Source organism: Colobus angolensis, unplaced genomic scaffold (assembly GCF_000951035.1).
Source record: "Colobus angolensis palliatus isolate OR3802 unplaced genomic scaffold, Cang.pa_1.0 Scaffold86, whole genome shotgun sequence".
In the NCBI taxonomy this organism is placed as follows: Eukaryota; Metazoa; Chordata; class Mammalia; order Primates; family Cercopithecidae; genus Colobus; species Colobus angolensis.
Genome location: NW_012122487.1, coordinates 5,146,987 through 5,168,199, shown reverse-complemented (window position 1 = coordinate 5,168,199; position 21,213 = coordinate 5,146,987). Strand labels below are relative to the sequence as shown.

Sequence of the window (21,213 nt, the reverse complement as noted above, 5' to 3'; positions counted from 1 at the left end):
CTGTGTGAAACAAGCCAGAGACAAAACACCACAGAATTATATTATTTCATTTATATAAAACGTCCATAGTAGGTAAATCCATAGAGACAGAAGTATATGTGTGGTTACTAAGGGTGGGTAGAGTTGGGGGAAGGAGACTGGGCAGTGAATGCTGTAAAAAAATTCTTTTTGATATGATGAAAGCGGTCTAATATTAGAGTATGGTGATGATTACATAACTCTGTAAATACACTAAAAATCACTGGATTGTATACTTTAAGTGGATGAACCTTTCATGGGATATAAATTATATCTTTACAAAGTAATGCATTATATCTTCTTTCCCCTACATTCCAGAGCTAAAGGACAAGTAACTTCAAAAGTGCTGGCTTCAGGCTCCCTTCCTGGTACATATTCTGCTTCACTTTTACCACATCATGAGAAGGGGTACCCAGTCTCTTAAAAGTCTTTTCTTTCTAAGTATTCCTCTGTGTCTTCCTCTCAGATCTCACTTGACCAACTAAAAGGACAGCCTCCTAGAATCCTGATATTCGCTACCTACCACTCACTGGCAGATGTTGACATTAGCACATTACTAAGCCTAAGCAGAGTTAAAAGGAGACTATGTTTCCTGTGTCCTTTCTGTATTTTGTTTTTTGACGTATTTTCGTCAGAGCTCTGCAAACAGTCAACTCATTCAAGAGCAAGTCTTCCACATGGCTTGAAAAGCACTAGGCAGAAACTTGAAAGAAAAGGAAGCCATTAGTGCCGGGTTGGAATCCTGCAATAGTACTTAGCACCTGTCTTCAGTTTAGTGTATGAGTATAAGCATGCTAAATCTATAGAAAATCCAGAAATATCCGTTATTTATAAAATGCTCCCTATATATTTGTGTGTGTGCATGTATGAGATTTGTATTTATGTAAGAGTATGACATATAACTACAGTTGACCCTTGAACAATACTGATTTGAACTATGGGGTCCACTTATGCACGGATTTTTTTTTTCAACCAAACGTGGATGGAATATAGAATATTCATGGGATGTGAGCCCTTCCTGTGCAGAGGACCAACTTTTTGTATATGTGGGTTCTACAGGGCCAGCTGAGGGACTTGAGCATGTAAGATTTTGGTAGGCACAGGGATTCTAGGTTCCAGAACCAATCCTCTGCATACAATGAGGGACAACTCTATTGGCACAGAGTTGACTGAGGCAGTAGGAAATGGAAAGATAAAGCTGGCAGCTCTATCCACACGTGGAAAGCATAATGGGAAGGAAAAGCTTAAGTTACCAGGTAGGTGATGTGGGGTTCAGTGACATTACTCTGCATATATGTTTCATCTATTGCAGCAGGCTTTCCTGTTACATACTTATACCCTGTGGGGGCAGAGGACAAGTACAGTTCTGATACCTGAGACTGTGCGAAGAAAACAAGCCAGGAATTTGTGTGGTAGGGGAGCCTCCACAATTTTTTGTCTGATTCAGCATAAGCCTGTATTGTTTATCAGCAGGGAGTCAGCTGCAGTGCAGGCAGCAGACCTCACGGCTTGGGGTGGAAGCAAAGTGGAGCATCTGTCAGTGCATAGCCTTCTTAGGCGGTGATGAGCTGCTTAGCATTCAGGACATTCAGCCCAAGATTATAAATGAAATGTGTTTATGTATGTATGGATGGATGGATATGTATGTCTGCCCTGTCACTAGGAGGCTTTTTACATTTTTTGATTTAGATCATAGAATTTCTATAGATATTAATTTTCAAATTTCATACCTCAGACAGGAATCCTTCTTTCTGAGTTTTGTGTGGTTATATTTTTGATCCTAATTTCTCAGTAAACAGGACGTTTATTTCCTCCATAGAGAAGTCAGTGATTTTTGTGTCTGGGGTCTCCTCTTGCATGCCCCCTGGTAGTCCATCCACTTTCATGACTACCTCTGCAGTCTCTTTATATCTCTTTCTTATTGTTAGCTAAGGTAAAGCTTATGATTTATTATTGCATCTATGAGCATGGTGCCAGTAGCTTCCTTTGGCTTAGGAAGGAAGAACATTTATCTCAGGATAGAGCTTCACTGCCACATTTGGTGACATAAAATGCTATATGGAGAACTGACTATACCGAGGTGTGAAATACATGTAGGAAGTCTCTCAGATATATTCAAATATCCATCAGCTTGCAGTTTGTCCCTGATGTTGGCTTTCTGTAAAGCTGAAATGCCTACCTTGAATGGATGGGAAAAAACTGTCCAAGTCTTAGAGCCCTGCAGCCATCAATTACTGTACTTTTCATGAGCATTTCCTGTGGTTCCAAATGATATTTCTATAGGCAGAAAGTGAGATGGAAGAGGGCAATATTGTACACAAAAACATGAGGATGTGAACAGAGCAGCATTGTTCACCATAGCAAAGACTTGGAACCAACCCAAATGCCCATCAATGATAGACTGGATAAAGAAAATGTGGCACATATATACCATGGAATACTATACAGCCATAAAAAAGGATGAGTTCATGTCCTTTGCAGGGACATGGATGAAGCTGGAAACCATCAGTCTCACCAAACTCACACGGGAACAGAAAACAAAACACCACATGTTCTCACTGGTAAGTGGGAGTTGAACTTTGAGAACACATGGACACAGAGAGGGGAACATCACACACCAGGGTCTGTCGAGGGATTGGGGGATAGGAGAGGGATAGCATTAGGAGAAATACCTAATGTAGATGACGGGTTGATGGGTGCAGCAAACCACCATGGCACGTGTATACCTATGTAACAAACCTACACGTTCTGCACATGTATCCCAGAATTTAAAGTATAGTTTAAAACAATTTTATTTATTTTTATTTTTTTTGAGACAGAGTCTCGCTCTGTCGCCTGGGCTGGAGTGCAGTGGCCGGATCTCAGCTCACTGCAAGCTCCGCCTCCCGGGTTTACGCCATTCTCCTGCCTCAGCCTCCCAGTAGCTGGGACTACAGGCGCCCGCCACCTCGCCCGGCTAGTTTTTTTGTATTTTTTAGTAGAGACGGGGTTTCACCGTGTTAGCCAGGATGGTCTCGATCTCCTGACCTCGTGATCCGCCCGTCTCGGCCTCCCAAAGTGCTGGGATTACAGGCTTGAGCCACCGCGCCCGGCCAAAACAATTTTAAAAAACAAATGAACAAATAAAATTTATCTGAGAAAAATAATATGAGGATGTAGTTCCCATTATCTGATTCCTAGTGTCTTTTGGATCATGCTTATTTTGTCTCTAAGCCCATTGTATTAACCTACATCACATATATGCAGTTTGCACTGCCGGAAGCTATCAGACTCTGTTATTCTAATGACTCTGAAATGATTGTTTCAGCTGCACCCTACTGCTATCCCCTTGCCCATCCTCTGGGCTTGCTTATACTCATTAGGGGAATTTCTTTGAACGTTGTGACCTTGTTCTTTCCTGATTCTCCCTTTGCTTTCTGTTTTTTGGTTTTGGTCAGTTTCTTTGGTTCTTTCCCTGCCTCGTCTTTAATTGTTGGTGATGCTCAGGGTTCCTTCCTTGACTCATAGCTGTACTCTGGATGCATGTTCTCTCTGAGCAGTCGCCTCTGAGCTCTGGCAACACAGAAGTATATGCACTGTCCTGTGCATATGCTACATTTGTTGCTTGTTTTCTTTTTGTCATATAGAAACTTCTGTGTAATAAAGCTTCTTCCTGATCCCATGTCTGTTCATCTGGCTTACTAATTCCTTTCAGAATCAGCCCAGCCTACAGGAAGCTTTCCCCAGCCTACTCTTCTCTCTCAGCTATGTTCTAATTGTCCATGAAGGAACTCTGTACTTTTGTTAATGTATGTACACCATTGTATTGAAATGATTTGTTTATATATACAGTCATCTAAACAAAACTGCAGGTTCCCAGACAGCATGTGCCTGTTTTATTTGCATTTAAAACCTTCAGTGCTTGCAAAGTCCCAGGTATATAGTAGGCATTCAATTTGAGTGCTGCTATATTCATTCCATTTGGTGGATTTAATCTTACGATGTTTTTGTGTCTTTTTTTCTAAAGAATGGAACTTGCACCAAAATAACCCTAATCTGAAAAAAAAAATGTGTCATAGCATTTTCTTTTTAAGCACCTTGCATAGTACTGTCTCTTTTCCTCCCTTTCCTAATATATGGTCTGCCTGTGTTATACTATAAATAGTACTGCAGCAGGTAGAAATTGTAGCAGTTAGGGTTCTCCAGAGAAACAGAATAGTGATACATGGATATACATACACACATACATATACATGCATATATATATATATATATATATATATACACACATGTATACGTGTGTGTGTGTGTGTGTGTGTGTGTGTGTGTATAGAGAGAGAGAGAGAGAGAGAGAGAATTTTATTTCAAGGAATTTCCTCATGTGGTTATGTTTGACAAGTCAGAAATTTGCAGGCCAGGTCAGCAGGCTCGGAAACTCTTGGTCAGAAGCTGATGCTTCAGTCTTGAGGCAGAATTCCTTCTTCCTCAGAGTCAGCTCAGCCCTGTCCTTAGGACTTTTCCATTGATTGGATGAGGCTCACCCACATTATGAAGGATAATCTTCTTTACTTAAAGTCAACAGATTGTAGATGTTAACCATTTCCACAAAACAGCTTCACAGCTATTGCTTTAGTTTGGTTGAACAACTGGATACTGTAGACTTGTGAAGTTGATGCCTGCAACTCACCATCACAGAAATAAGCATGAAATTTATAGTTGTAATGTATCTTAGAACTCTCCTGATTACCCAGGTCCACCCTGTTCTGGCCCCATTTTGTGGATGAGGAAACAGGCCCAGGGTAGTTTGTAGTTTCAATTCACAAAATTGGTTAGTAGAAAGGGGCTAGCCAGAAACTTTCTCTTAACAAATGAGAAATCCTGATTGATTTGCTTTGGCCTTATCAACTGATTCACCAAACATTAGGTTCTAGACCACTTAGTAACCAGCTCAGAAATCCCAAAGCAATTACTAGCACTTTTTTTTTTTCTCTTTATGAGTTGCTTTTTTTTTTTTTTCTCAAGGGGATTATGACTAGCTTTAAATAGAATTCAAAAAACTACTACATGGCATAAATCAGACCTCAAGTCTTAGAGTCTGTTATTAGCAGACACTGTCTTTTTATATTTTGTGTAACTTCAATGGGTTATTCCAGTGGACTATGAAAATGTATAAAATTTTTTACTATTGCCAGGGATGGGAAACTATGGAAATATCATCCCTGCTTGCTGAACTGCCCTCTTAAATTGCTCCTTGTCTGATGATGAACTAAATTATTTGGGGGAGTTGAAAAATAGAGAAATGCCAGTTATTTTTTATTTGGCACATTGTATATACTCAAAAAATTTTCTGTAATACAAAAATAGGAAACCTTGCGAATGAAACTATGGGTAGTTACAAACCATCTTTCCAGGAAGGAGCTGAAAGCTCTGCATGATCCCTCTATCATAAATTTTTCCAACTCCTTTTGAAGGATGTAAGTAATTTGCCCCATAGTCTATGGGAATTTTTCATCTTGGGGAAATGGGGCTGAAAAAGTTATTACTTTTAACCCCAGTGTACCACACCAGAAACAATTACAGCATCATACAAATCAATTTCTGCATTTTCCATAAAGTGTTTGGCAAGGAACAAAATAGGCTGGAAGCTGGGAAAAAGGCCAAGTACTTAACTCACTCAAACTCATTTTGAAGTTTTTAGCTCTAGATATTCAAAGAAAATCAGTCTTCATCCTGTTGAATTCGTGGGAACATCACTGTTTTTTATATTATATAAAAGGAAACTTTCCAATTTTCTTAAATATACAATTTTTTGATAGTGAGAAATAAAATTATCTCAATTTAGATAGACAAAATGCCTTTACTCATTTTCTAAGAAAATGTTAAATTTCTGGATAGAAAAATAAATATGTATTTTTTGAAATCCATTTTCAAAACATCATGGCATTTAAGCATTCCAACTTAATGACAGCTGAGAAAGATTAGTGTGAGACATACATTGCGTAAAGTGAATCCACCCTGTCTCTTATACATGGGGATACCACCATCTGGAAAAACAAGATCTATGTGTATTTAGCCAGATACCAAAAGAATACTGATGAAATTTCACTCTTCTTTTTCCCTCTAAATATTTGATATATCATCAAGTATTGTACTGTATTTTTAAATGTTTTAGTACTTTACTAAATAACAAAGAATAACAAAGAGCTTTCACACAGAATCAGAGGATGGTCTTTTATTTATTATCAGAGGTGATGCCTTTCTATAAATATTGAGAATACAGTAATGTCCTACAGGGCTAGTTATTATGTCTTTCTAAAGAGCTTGTGCATTAAGTAATGTTGTTCTTTAATAATACACTTAAATTACATTTAGATTTTTTTGCTAAATGTGTGAAATAGTTTAAAATTCCATCTTTCGTTTAAGACTGCTTATTGAGGAATAATAATCCCTTATTTAAATTATGCTCTTTGATAGTTGACAAAGTGCTTTTACACATATTTTCTCATCTAATTCTAAAAACAGATTCAGTGTTAGATGATGTTGGTTTTCATTGCTCAGGTGAAGAAATTGAGGCAGCAAGAGGTTAGGCGTTTTCTTTTTCACGCAACTATTAGGTGACATTTCCAAGACTGGAATTCATGTCTCTTGACTCTAAATCCAGTTTTTAAAAACCCTTGCCTAAAATGGCTCTCATTTACTGAATTGTCATTGGTATTTCTTTGTACATATAAATAAATAATTTTATGGATTGCCCCATAATGCAGATTAGGCAGGATACTTTATGAATTCTGATTTCTACTCTTCAAACCTATGCATACTTAATTTATAGAATGTTAATTAAAGTAATTCTGTTTTAATATGAGTAAACAAATGGTGCTATACTTAAAATTATGGTGATTTTTCAAAAAAGTATTTTGGAAAAGTATTATATTTATTTTCCATCAAATATATGTGAGTATATACACAAAAACACACTTGCCAACATTAGTGTTTGTTTATATATACAAATATGTGCACATGCATATAAACTAAAATACATGTATTTAGATAGCACCAGGATTAATGAAAAGAATTAGGTCATTAATACTAATTGCGGTTGTAATGAAAGTCACATAGTGGATGAATGCAGAATAGTTACAATGAAGACAGAATTTTCTTTAGCCGTGGCTGTAAGTAAAATGTCATACATCATGGTTTGTTGAATTTTCTTACTCTTTCCCTGCTGTTGAAAGAGTAAAAGATGTACTTTGGACTGGAGATTAAACTCTTAAGAGATACAGACCGATGCTGATTCATAGTTAAGGGTCCTTATTTAATTTACATGCAATTTTTAGTTTTAGAATAATTCATTGAGATAAATATTTTCTGCTCTGCTCTTCAAGCACTATGTTAATTACTGAAGACTCAGACATTTTCAAATAAAAGAACCTGTGATATATGATCTCTTCCGTTAGCAGCTTACAGTTCAGATGAGCAAATACACTCAGCAGTTTTACTCATGGAGTAGTTCATTCCAGGTAATCCAACAGATGATGTCTCATTAAGAATGCAGAGGAAGTCCGATAACTTCCAGTTCAGATGGGAAGTCACAGATGATGGAGAAGGTGTCATCTGGGTGGGCGTTTTTGGCAACTGGTAGAATTTGAAGATTAGAAAAGGGAAATACTTTCAGGTACAAAGCAGAGGGAACAAACAGCACATTTGGTGGATGGTAAGGAAACCTGGCTTTGCATGATGAATAGTGGCTGAACAAAATCAGGGAAATTCAGAGGTAAATAAACTGGCAATGTGGGAGGTATGAATGAATTTGGTCTTAAGTCTATTGAATTTCACTGATGATGCGATTTTCAAGGAGACCTTTATAAATGGCAGTTTGTAGGCACAGTAGTTGGCTCTTAAGCATTTAGTAAATGAAACACAATGCTGGGAAGAATCAGAGCCACCCCTAGAGGATGGAATGTCTTCTCCATAGAGGTGACAGCTAACTGGGGGAGGATGAGTCATTATTGGAAAGCAGGACAGCATCCTTTGGGCTGAAAACAGTAGTCATTTATTTAAGCTGTCTCTGGCTGGTGGTTGTCTTTGACGTTTTTCTTATTTGATACATCGAAAAAATGTAGCACAGGACGTCCAATAGCAGGCTTAAAATTAAGACTTTTAATTTAAAGCGTGAGTTGATTGTATTATTTATTTTCTTTTTTGAAACTTGAGCTGTTTGAAATACCATCCCAGAATGAGGTGGGCAGTCTTATTTGCCTTGGTTTATGCTGCCTCTAGGTCATCTTTACATTGTATTCGCAATCTTTACTGAATACCTCTTGTGAGGAAGACCATAAAGAATAAGAGGAAAATGAGATTTTTAGTTTGTTTGGAATACGGAGTGTATGGGAAGTGTAATAGATTAGAAGTACAAAGTCTCAATGTTGTACTAAATGGGCACCATTAAAGGTTTTGAACCATCAATGTTTTTAGGTTTTTAGATGGTACAGGGGAGTTGTTTTTAGGAGTTGTTTTTAGTTTTTTTTGGATGATATAGGGGGACATATTGGTTCACTTTTACTGTTCTGTTTGATTCTCATATCTTTTGCTTTTAAATAGGTGAACAGTTTCCCAAATGGCAGATACGTTAAAGTGTACTAAGTGGCATCAGATAATATTCAGTACTGTAAAGTCTCAATTTTAGATATCACCTCGCTGGAAAAATAATAGCATCAGATAAGCAGTACCAGGTAAGGAGAAACAGAATTCATTATCAGTGAGCCTGTATTCCTCACCTTGATCCTTATGCATAAAATAAAAGGAAGTTTTAATAACATTATTTAAAGAAAAGGAAGAACAAATGTTTGCCATACTCCTAAGGAATGAGTCAGTTGTTACATAGTCCAGTATGTTTAATTCAGGGCCTTGATATATTTAGCTCCTTTGTGACTTGGAAAAATAGCCCAGAGAACAATATAGATGTTATTTTTAATATTACTTTTTCCCCCAGGAATCTAATTACATAAGAAATTTTTTATATCAACCAACCAGTCAGGCCAGTATCAGTGTCTAACTGCTAACATCATTCGCTATATTCGGTGAACTGTCTCCCTCAGCAGCTCAAATGTCAGCTTTTACAGAGAAGAGAAAAGCTGTCTCTTGTTCTTTCTCATTTAGGCACTCCTCCCTTCTTCTTCCTTTCCCTCTCTTCCTCCCTCTCTCTTTTTTGAACACACACACACACACACACACACACACACACACACACACACCGAATAGTTAAAGCCAATGGATTGATGACTTGACCTCAGTGTGTTGTCAAGACTAGTTCTGAATTATTAATGGCCAGTGGGATCCAAGTATCTCATTTGATAGAGCGATCCAGCTACTGTGGTGCTACGATGTTGATGGATGCAAGAGGGGAAATTAAAATCACTCTATATTTAACAATATAGGACTGAAAGTGTGATACAGGCCCTTGTGCTTTTGATAAGGGAAATAGTTTATTCTCTGGAGTTGGTCAAAATGTGATTAACACAGGGTTACCAGGAATCTCTATTAATGAGGGCGTCTCTCAGCTATATGTTTCCTTGTGTGTCTGTTTTTTAAATGAAATTAAATATCACAGGTCACAGATCACATGAGGGGTTGATCTATGATTCTTTTTGACAAAAAAATAGAATCTTGGAATATAGTGAGACAGTCATGTAGAATGGAGACAACAATTGATTTGGGGTTCTGTAGAAAATATTTCTTTATTGTGTGGGAGTTCAACTAGATTAGAGTTTCCCAACCCAAATTTAATGGTAAAAAATATGACGCAAGAAGGGACTGACATGTGAGCTAAAACTGCTGTCACTGAGCACAGTGAGAGGGAATCAGTGTGACTGTAAAAATTGGTTTGGTGATACGGATAATATTATATTAATAACCTTTAAGACCCCCTCTATTCATGACTTTCTGTAACTTAAACCTGAATATACTGGTCCACTCACTGGCAGTTGATTTTTTTTTTTTTTTTTTGAGTCTGAGTCTCACCTGTCACCCAGGCTGGAGTGCAGTGGCACAGTCACAGCTCACTGTGGCCTCAACCTCCTGAGCCCAAGCAATTCTTTCACCTCAGCCTCCAGAGTATCTGGGACCACAGGTGCACACTACCATGTTCAAATAATTTATTTTTATTTTTGTAGAGGCAGAGTCTTACTATGTTGCCCAGGCTGGTCTTGGAAATCCTGCGATCCTCCTGCCTCAGGCTCCCAAAATGCTAGGATTACAGGCGTGAGCCACTGTGCCTGGCCTCATAGGTTCTTAACTGAATTCTAACCTCCTCCCCACCCAATTTCTAGTTTGGTAAAAACCCTTACAAATGCAGACCAAGAAGCTGGCTGACAAACAAGATCACAGTTGATACAGGCTTCAGGTTAGGTGGTACTGATGTCAGACAAATCCTAAATCTGTGAAGACTGCTGAAATAGGGGATCATCAGTCAGCATCACTCAGGGCACAAGTTAAGTGAGAGGGCTGATATCAAGAATTAAGAATTAAGGCAGTGAGTACACCTCTAGCCTTCTGAGTCTAATGGAACTTCAGACAGAGACAGCCAGCACCACGGACAGCTCTTCAGAGCTGTTGGGTGAATTTAAAAACTCCTAGGGGTTTTTCCTCGAAAAACTGCTTCTATTTCTTCCTAGCTAAAGATGTCTACTATAGACAAGTATCGTACTTTATGCAACCCTCAGTTTTCTCATCTGCAATGTAGTAATAATATATATTCTATATAGTTCTCCGGGTATACATATTAAATGATAAATTGAAAGTGAAAGTATGTGTCAGTGATACAAATTTAATAACCTTTCGCTTTGAATTTGCCCTTTATCTACCTAAGATTGTATTATGTCAAGGAAAATTGCCAACGTCTTCTCAGAATATGAAATAACAGTTAAATAAACTGATGGGAGAAACTGGGATACGGTAAACAGATACACATTTTATTGGTGAGAGGTGGGAACTAGGATTTATTGTATACCATTAGGTTCAAACATATGCTCTTATAATTCTTATGCCATTTAATTTTCATAACCACGCTGTATTCCTATCAAGGAATGGAGGGGTCAGTCCATGTCGTGCTCTTCCACTGTGCCATATTTCTCCTATTTCTACTGATGGGGTGGAATGGGTGGCGTCTGGTATGCAGGGCCAGAGTGATGGTAGAATTCCAACTCGTGGCTGTCCCAAGAGTGGTCTCTTCTGAGAGTTTTCCTGATGGCAGGAAGTGGAAGTGAAGGACAGACAGAGGGGGTAAGGAACACAGCTTAGGCCCCCCAACAAGGAGATATCAGTGCATTCCTGGCCACGAGGTGGAGCAGGGTATCCAGGGGCCCTTTGGAGGGAGGTGAACCAGGTTGTTGCTGAGTTTACTGCGGGTTGATCATGGTAGGAATCTTCTCAAAGACCCTCAACCTAGCTGATATTGAAGGAAATTAAAAACCATACTTTGTTATCTGTGTGCGATAACTTTATGTAATACAGTGACAGCTTAGGGAAAAGCATCTGTCTTTACAATTAGGGTATTTTAAAGGGAATGAAAAAGTCTTGTGCCATTAACATTTAGTATTTCTGTCTTTGATAAAACCAGAATATATTTTGTGTGATCCCTTTGTGTTTAATTTGAATCATTATTTCAGAAAAATTTCAGAACATAATAGTGTATCTAATTTTTATGAACATGAGATTTGCATGTGGTTAATGACTGTTTTCATTTGTTATTTGACAAATATAAAATGTGTGATAATGGAAAATGATCAACTAGCAAAGAAATGCCCTCAACAGCTTTCCATATGTTTTGTCTTATGTACATAAGGATGTAGACAGCTTTATGAGACAGACTATACTATACAAGTACTTTTGTCTGAAGATTAGCTGGGCTGAGACTTTTTTCTTTTTCTAACAGCTTGATAGATGTTTGTGATTATCTGTTCAATAGCCCATTTAGGACTAGGATGAAGAAGCAGCAATTTTCTACATAGATAGCATTTTAGATCTATTATCAGAGGGAAATGATTATTATATGATGCTGTTGTCCGTTAGAACTTTCAAGAGGAAAATGTTAGGATTAGGTAGTTATATAATGATTTATTTGATAGAAGGAGCACTGAGGTTGAAATCAGAAGATACAAATTTGAATGCTTGCTTCTATACCCACCAGATGCACAGCCTTTAGTAAGTTGTTCAGACCCTCAGAGCCACAGTTTGCTGTTATAAAAATGAGACTCTCCACGTAACTCAGGGAATGGTTGTGAGATTACATTAGATGATATTTGCGAAAGTGCTTAAAATTTCTAACACGTTTTTAAAAGAAACTGTTTATAGTAATTCTCCTTTGTGGTTATTTTCTACAGAAAGTGAGTGAGAAGGTTGGAGGAGCTGAAGGAACCAAGCTAGATGATGACTTCAAAGAGATGGAAAGGGTAAGCCTTCACTACTGCCTAGTGTTCCCTTTGACATAAAAATGTCTGTCATAATTAGAGGAGAAGAGAAAACAGGAGAGGGCAACTGTTTTCCACTGGTCTCTGAGAATACATTTTGTTATTTACAACTACTTTTCATGTATATTTTAAAACATAAAATGTAAAATATTCTGTCTTCCCTTTGTACTGTCCTGAGAGCAAAACCTCAGTGAGGGTGAAAGATCACAATGCACTTTTCCTGATGGGTTTCATCATCATTTAAAAAAAATAAGGACAGCGTTGAGCTGATGTTTGAATTAGGGTGAGATGGGTAGAAAAGAAGCTGTAGAATGACATCCGAAATGTTTTTGGGAGAGTTTAAGTTGCTTTCTGGCTTTAAGGACCTTCCTTACTAGATGATTGGCCAGAGGCAGCCAGGTATAGTGGAGAGAATACAGTTTTGGAGCCTGTCCGACCTTGGCTCAAACTTCCCTTTCTACCATGTGTCGCAAAAGTCCATCTATTGATCAGAGACTCTTTACTATTTTATTATTATTATTGTTATTATTTTTTGAGATAGAGTCTTGCTCTGTTGCCCAAGCTGGAGTGCAGTGGCGTGCTCTTGGCTCACGGCAACCTCCGCCTCCTGGGTTCAAGCGATTCTCCTGCCTCAGCCCCCTGAGCGTCTGGGATTACAGGCGCATACCACCACATCTGGCTAATTATTGTATTTTTGGTAGAGATGGGGTCTTACCATGTTGGCCAGGCTGGTCTTGAACTCCTGACCTCAGGTGATCTGCCCACCTCAGCCTCCCAAAGTGCTGAGATTACAGGCGTGAGCCACTGCGTCCGGCAGAGCCCCCTTTTAAGTGAATGTAAAGTGAGAATACTAATACTCATTTGGGGGATTTTAGTTAAGGATTAAAAATAATGCAGCTTATTTAGCTTTCTGCTTAAAAGATAGGTTCTCAGCAAGTGAGGGTAGAAGTGATGAACAAAACGTCTCATTTTATTTTTCTTGGGACATGAGCCATGTTTTCTCTTTTACTTTTACTTTAAGTCTCTTCAGAGCAAGTGATATTTAGGGTTATGATTAAAAGTGTGTATTACATTGTGCACAGACACATTTTAGGTCTTAAGTGGGTGGTGGGTAATGGATCTGAGAGTACCAATCCTGAACTTTAACAGAAGAGGGTGTTGCAAACCTGTGGTACCTAGAAACCGCATTTAAGCATTGTTAAGAATATTGCTTGTGTACTTCGTTATAACAAAGCAATTTTTTAATATTCTGATTTTTATTCTACCAGAAGTTTTTTAGGGACTGGATATATTTTTAGTCTATATCAGATCCAACAGGCTACCTCAGTTTTGCTGTTTTTGCTGTTTGTATGAAGAGTCAAACAAAAAATTCCTAGGTATACCTCAGTGTAGTACGGGAAATTTAAAAAAATCCTAGTTACTTTCTGCCTGTCTTTTTTAGTTTTTCTCTTGAAGAGTTTATTGATGAATTCAATAAATATTTTCTTTGTGTCTTCCATGAACCAGGAGGTAGAATATAGACAAGGTTCCTGAGTGCATGAAGTTCATAGTCTAGTGGGGAGGGCAAACTTGGGGCAAGTAATGACCAGCATGGCAAGAAGGAAAACTCATGGGGCTACAGAAGCCCAGCACAGAGGAAACTCACCCATACTGCATTGTCAAGGAGAACCTTCCTGACAGTTAAGTGAAGATGGCGAAGAGTTAGCAGAGCCTGGTAAAGGAAACAGCATGCAAGCAGGCAAGAGGGAAGAGCTGAGTTCCTCCCCCCCTCCAAAAAAAAGATAAGTTGCCAAGAGGCAGGGTTTTGTGAAATCAGATTGCATGGTATTAACCCAGCTGGTCATTCTGGCTAAGTTCTTGAGATAGGCCTCACTGATGCGTACCCACTGGTGAGGAGATTTTATACTGGAATTCTGAGTCCCAGCCTTCAGAAGTCTGGAAAACCAGACTTACAGCTGAGGCCTGCCTGCTACGTGCTCCAGGTAGACCAAAGTCTGCATTGGTTCCTATTTCTCATCTCTGGATGGTTCTAAATACCACCTAATCCTCAACCCAAACTGGTAGCCACTAATATCCATAGTTCTGGAAATAGTATTTTACCCATCAATCTTGTAAAGCATCTGAGACTCCAGGAACTGACACACATTTCCAAAATGTCTTGTCTTTGACTTTTCTACTGCCCATAAAAATGGAGTTCCTCGCGTTTCATTTGAGCAGCCCATGGGTTAATCAGCCTCTGTCTTCACCCAGTCTGGCTTGATCCCTCCTTGTCCTTTGATGCTCCTCCTTCCCCGCACCCCTGGAGAGCATTTATAGTATGCCACGTGGCCAATGTCATGTAATTAATGAAAGATTAGGTAAGTATTTAGGAATTTGGAACTAAGTACCAGGAATGAGAATTTGACACTTCCTTTTAGCATCTGCTAGTACTAAAGGGAATAAGCTAGGCAGCTCACTGTCTAAACTGAGACAAACTAACTTTCTGTTTCTTAAATGAGACTAAAAAGAATAGGAAATTTGGAAAACTGAGTAGAATCTATCACTGAGCAACTAATTAGACCTTTGGAGATTTATTTTGATGAGAAATGTATGCCAGTTTTGCAAACTAATTGAAATAAAAGAGACTCCTGCAAGGATTTTACTTCAGGCAAATACCAACAGACCTTCCTCTGAGTCTGAAAGTAAGGTATAAAGATTATTTCTCCTAATTTATAGAAATGTTTCTGAAGCTTTTGTTTCAAAATATAGATATTCCGGCAACAAAGTAAACTTCTGATTGACTGAAGAACATACTCATGGCTCTTTACTTGGGTTTATACCTGAGTAAATTGAGAGATTTAGGTTTCAGTGCAGTGTGGAAATTGTTTTGCTCTGTTTAATTCTGTATATCTTTTGTTTCATCTGTGTCTCTATTGCAAATTTTGTACTCTCGACCCATGCTACATTTACATGGCTAGTGTAAGATTTCTGTGGTAATTGAAAAGCACTTGCTTTGGATTTAGACTCTGAAATCTTTTCTCTCCTGTTAATTTATTATTCACACAAATGTTTTAGCTCAGTGTTCCAAAGCAGACAGAAGAATTGCCTTTCCATAGTTGGTTTTCTGCTCATCAGGCATTTGGCGTAGAGAGACCTTTGCTCATCTGTATTCTCGGAGGTGCAATTAGATAACAAAATGAAATAAATTAGAGGTTTGCTTTAAGCAGCACTACTGGGAGAGAGAAGTGGGTTTTCCTAGGGGTGTTTCTCTAATCAGCCACCCCAGCCGCTCTCTGGCTGAGATGCAGTAAAATCAGCATGTGTATCCCTTAGCTCTGCAGCCCTCCTCTCCCTGAGCTGATTGGATGGAATCCTGCGGCTGTGCTGTCTCTGTAGGATCCCTGCCCATCATTATTTCTCTCCTCTTAAGTGCCTTCCATGGAATTCTTTCTGTTTTCATTTTAAATGCTGTCTGTTGCTTACAAGCTTTGTTAAAACACAGGCTAAATGTCTTACTGTGGTGCAACATTGGAGGATTTCTTCTTTGAAAAGCTATAGGTTTTTTTGTCAAGAGGAAGTTCTAAAATTTGAAGAACTCTGATACCTTCTCAAATTTTCTCAGTTGCTGTAATGATTGTGTAGTTTTTTTGTTGTGTTTACAATTACATTCATTAATTTATTCAGAATGTGCCTCCATGTTAAGGCACTATCCCTGTCTTCAAGGGGCTTCCAGTTTTGATTTTTAAAAAATAGGTATGTAAATCAGTACCTTACAGAACATAGTGCTTGGTGTCCTGGGGAGGATTCCCATGGAATCTTCAGGCTGGGTATATCAGGCTTTCTAGAAGAGAGAAGGTGTCTGAGCTAAATCCTGAACATGTCTCTTGTCCCTGATTATATGGTTCATTCAGAATTCTAACCTGAGGAATATAGTATCTCTTTTGCAGCCTGAACATTATCCTGGGAAATGCCTTCTGTTGAACCCAGAAGATGTGCTAGGGATAGAAACAAGGCTATAGGTGCTTCAACAAAAATGGGATTCTTTTTAAGGAGCAGCCTTGAGTTTTAGGAAGAGCAAGTTGTTGAGAAAGAATGCCATTTCGTATGAGAGTAAGAGAGGATTATTGGCAGAGTTGATGTGGAGAAAGCCCAATAGGAAAATGTCCATGGTCCATGGTGGAGAGGGGTTCAATTTTTCTATCCAGCCCAAGTGGTAGAGCTAGAATTAAGGAGTAGAAACCATGGGGAGATAGATTCTGGCTCAAAACTTTGGCTATCAAAGCTGGGATTTTGGTGGGTGTTTTTTGTTTTGTTGTTTTGTGTGTGTGTGTGTGTTTGCCTCAGGAATGACTGAATTCCCTATTGCTGCCCATGTTTGGACTCCCTAGTTCCCACTGCCCATGTTGGAACACAGACCGACCCACTAGTTCCCTGTCATCATGTGAGCCACACCAGTCATCTCTTGTGACTTTTGTGTTTAATGATTTGTTACTAATAATGTCACTTTTTAATGATGTCACTCTTACTTGGATTCCAGCGCTCTCAAGTGGGAGAGAAAGGAGTAGAGTTCCAGCTAGAATGCTCTGAGCAACACATATCCCCGAATGCACCTATGGACGTCTCCTTCATGGTGTGATAGGAAAGGAGGAGGCATGGAGCATTGTGCCAAAGACACACACCCCACCCTGGTGTGGGAATGTAAGAAGGGCCAGAGCCCCAAACAAGATGAGCTGTAAAGACATCTTTCTCCTTAGTCTGAAATTCAGTGATAACAAGCTTCCTCTAAGTTACATGTTTGCAATATAGTTCCAAGCTTATATTCATTAAAGGTAATGACCAAGAAAATTAACAGCAAAAAAATACATTGGAGCAATCACAGCATTCTAATAACCTTGTTTGTTTTTGTTTTTTAACACATTGTCAGTTGGGCTTTCTGAATACATAAGATAATGCTTTAAATCATGACAGCTTGGGGACAGATGCATTAACTCTTCTGAGTCAGTAGGGGACTATTAAAAACATCAGTCTTGTACCTGCCTGTATGTCGCTGCCAGACAGACCTTCCCAGGACACTGTTTTCATCATGTCTCTGTGATTGTTTATTTAGCTGTTCTTGTTCAGGAGTCTCAGTACTTTAAGTGGGTGTGTATGTATTATTAATAGTTGCATTTTCTTCAGTGACAGAGAAGTTAAGAATTTGAACATATTTTAGTTTTTAATATGACATTTTAACATTTCTTTTATGTTACCACTGTGAGTTACCCCATGTTCAAGTGGGTGTGTAATTCATCTACTTATTTATCTAATTTATTTATTTACTTACTTGGAGATTGAGCTCTCACTCTTTTGTCCAGGCTGGAGTGTAGTAGCTCAATCATGCTCACTATCATCTCAAACTTCTGGGCTCAAGTGATCCTCCTGCCTCAGCCACCCAAGTAGCTGGGACTACAGGCACTCACCACCATGCCTGGCTAATTTTTATTATTTATTTTATCTTTGAGGTCCAATTTATTTCTTTTTTTAAACTTTTATTTTAAGTTCAGGGATACATGTGCAGGTTTGTTACATAGGTAGACATGTGTCGTGGGGGTTTATTGTACAAATGATTTCATTACCCAGGTATTAAGCCTAGTACCCATTAGTTATTTCTCCTGATCGTCTCCCTCCTCCCACCCTCCACCCTCCATTAGGTCCCAGTGTGTGTTGTTCCCCTCTGTGTGTCCATGTGTTCTCATCATTTTTGTCCCACTTATAAGTGAGAACATGTGGTATTTGGTTGTCACTACCTGCATTAGTTTGCTAAATATAATGGCCTCCAGGTCCATCCATGTGCCTGCAAAGAACCTGATCTCTCTTTTTTATGGCTGCTTAGTATTCCATGGTATATACATATCACATTTTCTTTATCTAGTCTGTCATTGTTGGGCATTTGGGTTGATTCCATATCTTTGCTATTATTAATAGTGCTGCAGTGAACACATGTGTGCATGTGTCTTTATAATAGAACAATTTATATTTCTTTGGGTGTATATAGAGTAATGGGATTGCTGGGTCAAATGGTATTTCCGTCTTTAGGACTTTGAGGAATCACCACACTGTTTTCCACAATGGTTGAACTAATTTACACTCCTACCAACAGTGTATAAGCATTCCTTTTTCTCCACAACCTTGCCAGCATCTGTTATTTTTTGACTTTTTAATAACAGCCATATTTAGACTGGTGTGAGATGGTATCTCATTGTGGTTTTGATTTGTGTTTCTCTAATGACCAGTGATGTTGAGTGTTTTCTCATACGTTTATTGGCCACATAAATGTCTTGTTTTGAAAAGTGTCCATGTCCTTTGTCGACTTTTTAATGGAGTTGTTTGATTTTTTTCTTGTAAATTTGTTTAAGTTCCTTATAGGTGCTGGATATTAGACCTTTGGTGGATACATAGCTTGCAAAAATTTTCTCATTCTATAGTTTGTTTACTCTGTTGGTAATTTCTTTTGCTGTGCAAAAGCTCTATGGTATAATTAGATCCCATTTGTTAATTTTTGCCTTTGTTGCAATTGCTTTTGGTGTCTTCCTCATGAAATTTTTGCCCATGCCTGTGGCCTGAATGGTATTGCCTACGTTGTCTTTCAGGGTTTTTATGATTTGGGGTTTTACATTTAAGTCTTTAATCTGTCTTGAGTTAATTTTTGTATGCAGTGTAAGGGAGGGGTCGAGTTTCAATCTTCTGCATGTGGCTAGCCAGTTATCCCAGCACCATTTGTTGAATAGGGAATCTTTTCCCCATTGTTTGATTTTTGTCAGATTTGTCAAAGACCAGATAACTGTAGGTGTGCAGTTTTATTTCTGAGATCTCTATTCTATTCTGTTGGTTTATGTGTCTGTTTTTGTACCAGTACCATGCTGTTTTGGTTATTGTAGCCCTGTGGTATAGTTTGAAGTTGGATAGCATGATGCCTCCAGCTTTGTTCTTTTTGCATAGGATTGCATTGGCTATTCAGGCTCTTTTCTGGTTCCATATGAATTTTAAAATAGTTTTTCCTAGTTCTGCTAACAATCTTAATGGTAGTCTAATAGGAATAGCATTGAGGTGCACCCAAGATGGTGGAATAGGAACAGCTCCAGCCTCCAGCTCCCACCGTGAGTGACACAGAAGACGGGTGATTTCTGCGTTTTCAACTGAGGTACCGGGTTCATCTCACTGGGGAGTGCCAGACAATCGGTGCTGGTCGGCTGCTGCAGCCCGACTAGCGAGAGCCAAAGCAGGGCGAGGCATCACCTCACCTGGGAAGCACAAGGGGGAAGGGAATCCCTTTTCCTAGACAAGGGAAACTGAGACAACCAACACCTGGAAAATCGGGTAACTCCCACCCTAACATTGCACTTTACCAAGGGTCTTAGCAAACGGCACACCGGGACATTATATCCCACACCTGGCCTGGAGGGTCCCAAGCCCATGGAGCCTCCCTCATTGCTACCACAGCAGTCTGACATCTAACTGCAAGGTGGCAGCCAGGCTGGGGGACAGGCGCCCGCCTTTGCTGAGGCTTAAGTGGGTAAACAGAGCCAACAGGAAGCTTGAATTGGGTGGAGCCCACTGCATCTCAAGGAGGCCGGCCTGCCTCTGTAGACTCCTCCTCTGGGGACAGGGCATAGCTAAACAAAAAGCAGCAGAAACCTCGGCAGAGGTAAATGCCCCTGTCTGATAGCTTTGAAGAGAGCAGTGGATCTCCCAGCACGGAGGTTGAGATCTGAGAACAGACTGCTCAAGTGGGTCCCTGACCCCTGGGTAGCCTAACTGGGAGACATCCCCCACTAGGTGCAGACCGACACCTCACACCTCACATGGTGAGGTACACCCCTGAGATGAAGCTTAGACAGCAACACTCGCTGTGCAGCAGTATTCTATCTTCTGCAGCCTCTGCTGCTGATACCCAGGCAAACAGGGTCTGGAGTGGACCTCAAGCAAACTCCAACAGACTTACAACTGAGGGTCCTGACTGTTAGAAGGAAAACTAACAAGCAGAAAGGACACCCACACCAAAACCCCATCAGTATGTCACCATGATCAAAGACCAAAGGCAGATAAAACCACAAAGATGGGGAAAAAGCAGTGCATAAAAGCTGGAAATTCAAAAAATCAGAGCGCATCTCCCCCTCCAAAGGAACACAGCTCATCACCAGCAAAGCTGGCGGAGAATGACTTTGATGAGTTGAGAGAAGAAAGCTTCAGTCAATCAAACCTCTCAGAGCTAAAGGAGGAACTACATAACCAGCGCAAAGAAACTAAAAACCTTGAAAAAAGAATGGATGAATGCATAACTAGAATAATCAATGCAGGGAAGACCTTAAAAGAACTGATAGAGATGAAAACCCTAATATGAGAAATATGTGACAAATGCACAAGCTTCAGTAACTGACTTGATCAACTGGAAGAAAGAGTATCAGCAATTGAAGATCAAATGAATGAAATGAAGCAAGAGGAGAAGTGTGGAGAAAAAAGTAAAAAGAAAATGAACAAAGCCTCCAAGACGTATGGGATTATGTGAAAAGACCAAATCTACGTCTGGTTGGTGTGCCTGAAAGTGAGGGGAAAATGGAACCAAGTAGGAAAACACTCTACAGGATATCATCCAGGAGAACTTCCCCAACCTAATAAAGCAGGCCAACATCCAAATTCAGGAAATACAGAGAATGCCACAAAGATACTCCTCGAGAAGAGCAACTCCAAGACACATAATTGTCAGATTCACCAAAGTTGAAATGTAGGAAAAAAT

At 39.2% G+C, this 21,213-nt stretch overlaps 1 protein-coding gene across 3 annotated transcripts in view; it reads left to right on the top strand.

Moving 5' to 3' along the window:
- The first annotated feature begins 1,166 nt into the window (after positions 1–1,166).
- The window catches only part of SH3GL2 (SH3-domain GRB2-like 2), a 67,747-nt gene continuing 47,700 nt past the window's right edge, over positions 1,167–21,213 (top strand). For 2 of the 3 annotated variants that reach the window (XM_011930369.1, XM_011930368.1), the window contains exons 1-3: positions 5,609–5,613; positions 12,126–12,132; positions 12,375–12,443. In XM_011930369.1, coding sequence (XP_011785759.1) covers positions 12,435–12,443 — 9 coding nt within the window. In that variant the 5' untranslated portion in view covers positions 5,609–5,613; positions 12,126–12,132; positions 12,375–12,434. Of the gene's footprint in view, positions 1,275–5,608; positions 5,614–12,125; positions 12,133–12,374; positions 12,444–21,213 lie in introns of those variants that run through there. The other variant, XM_011930367.1, reaches the window with a different exon arrangement.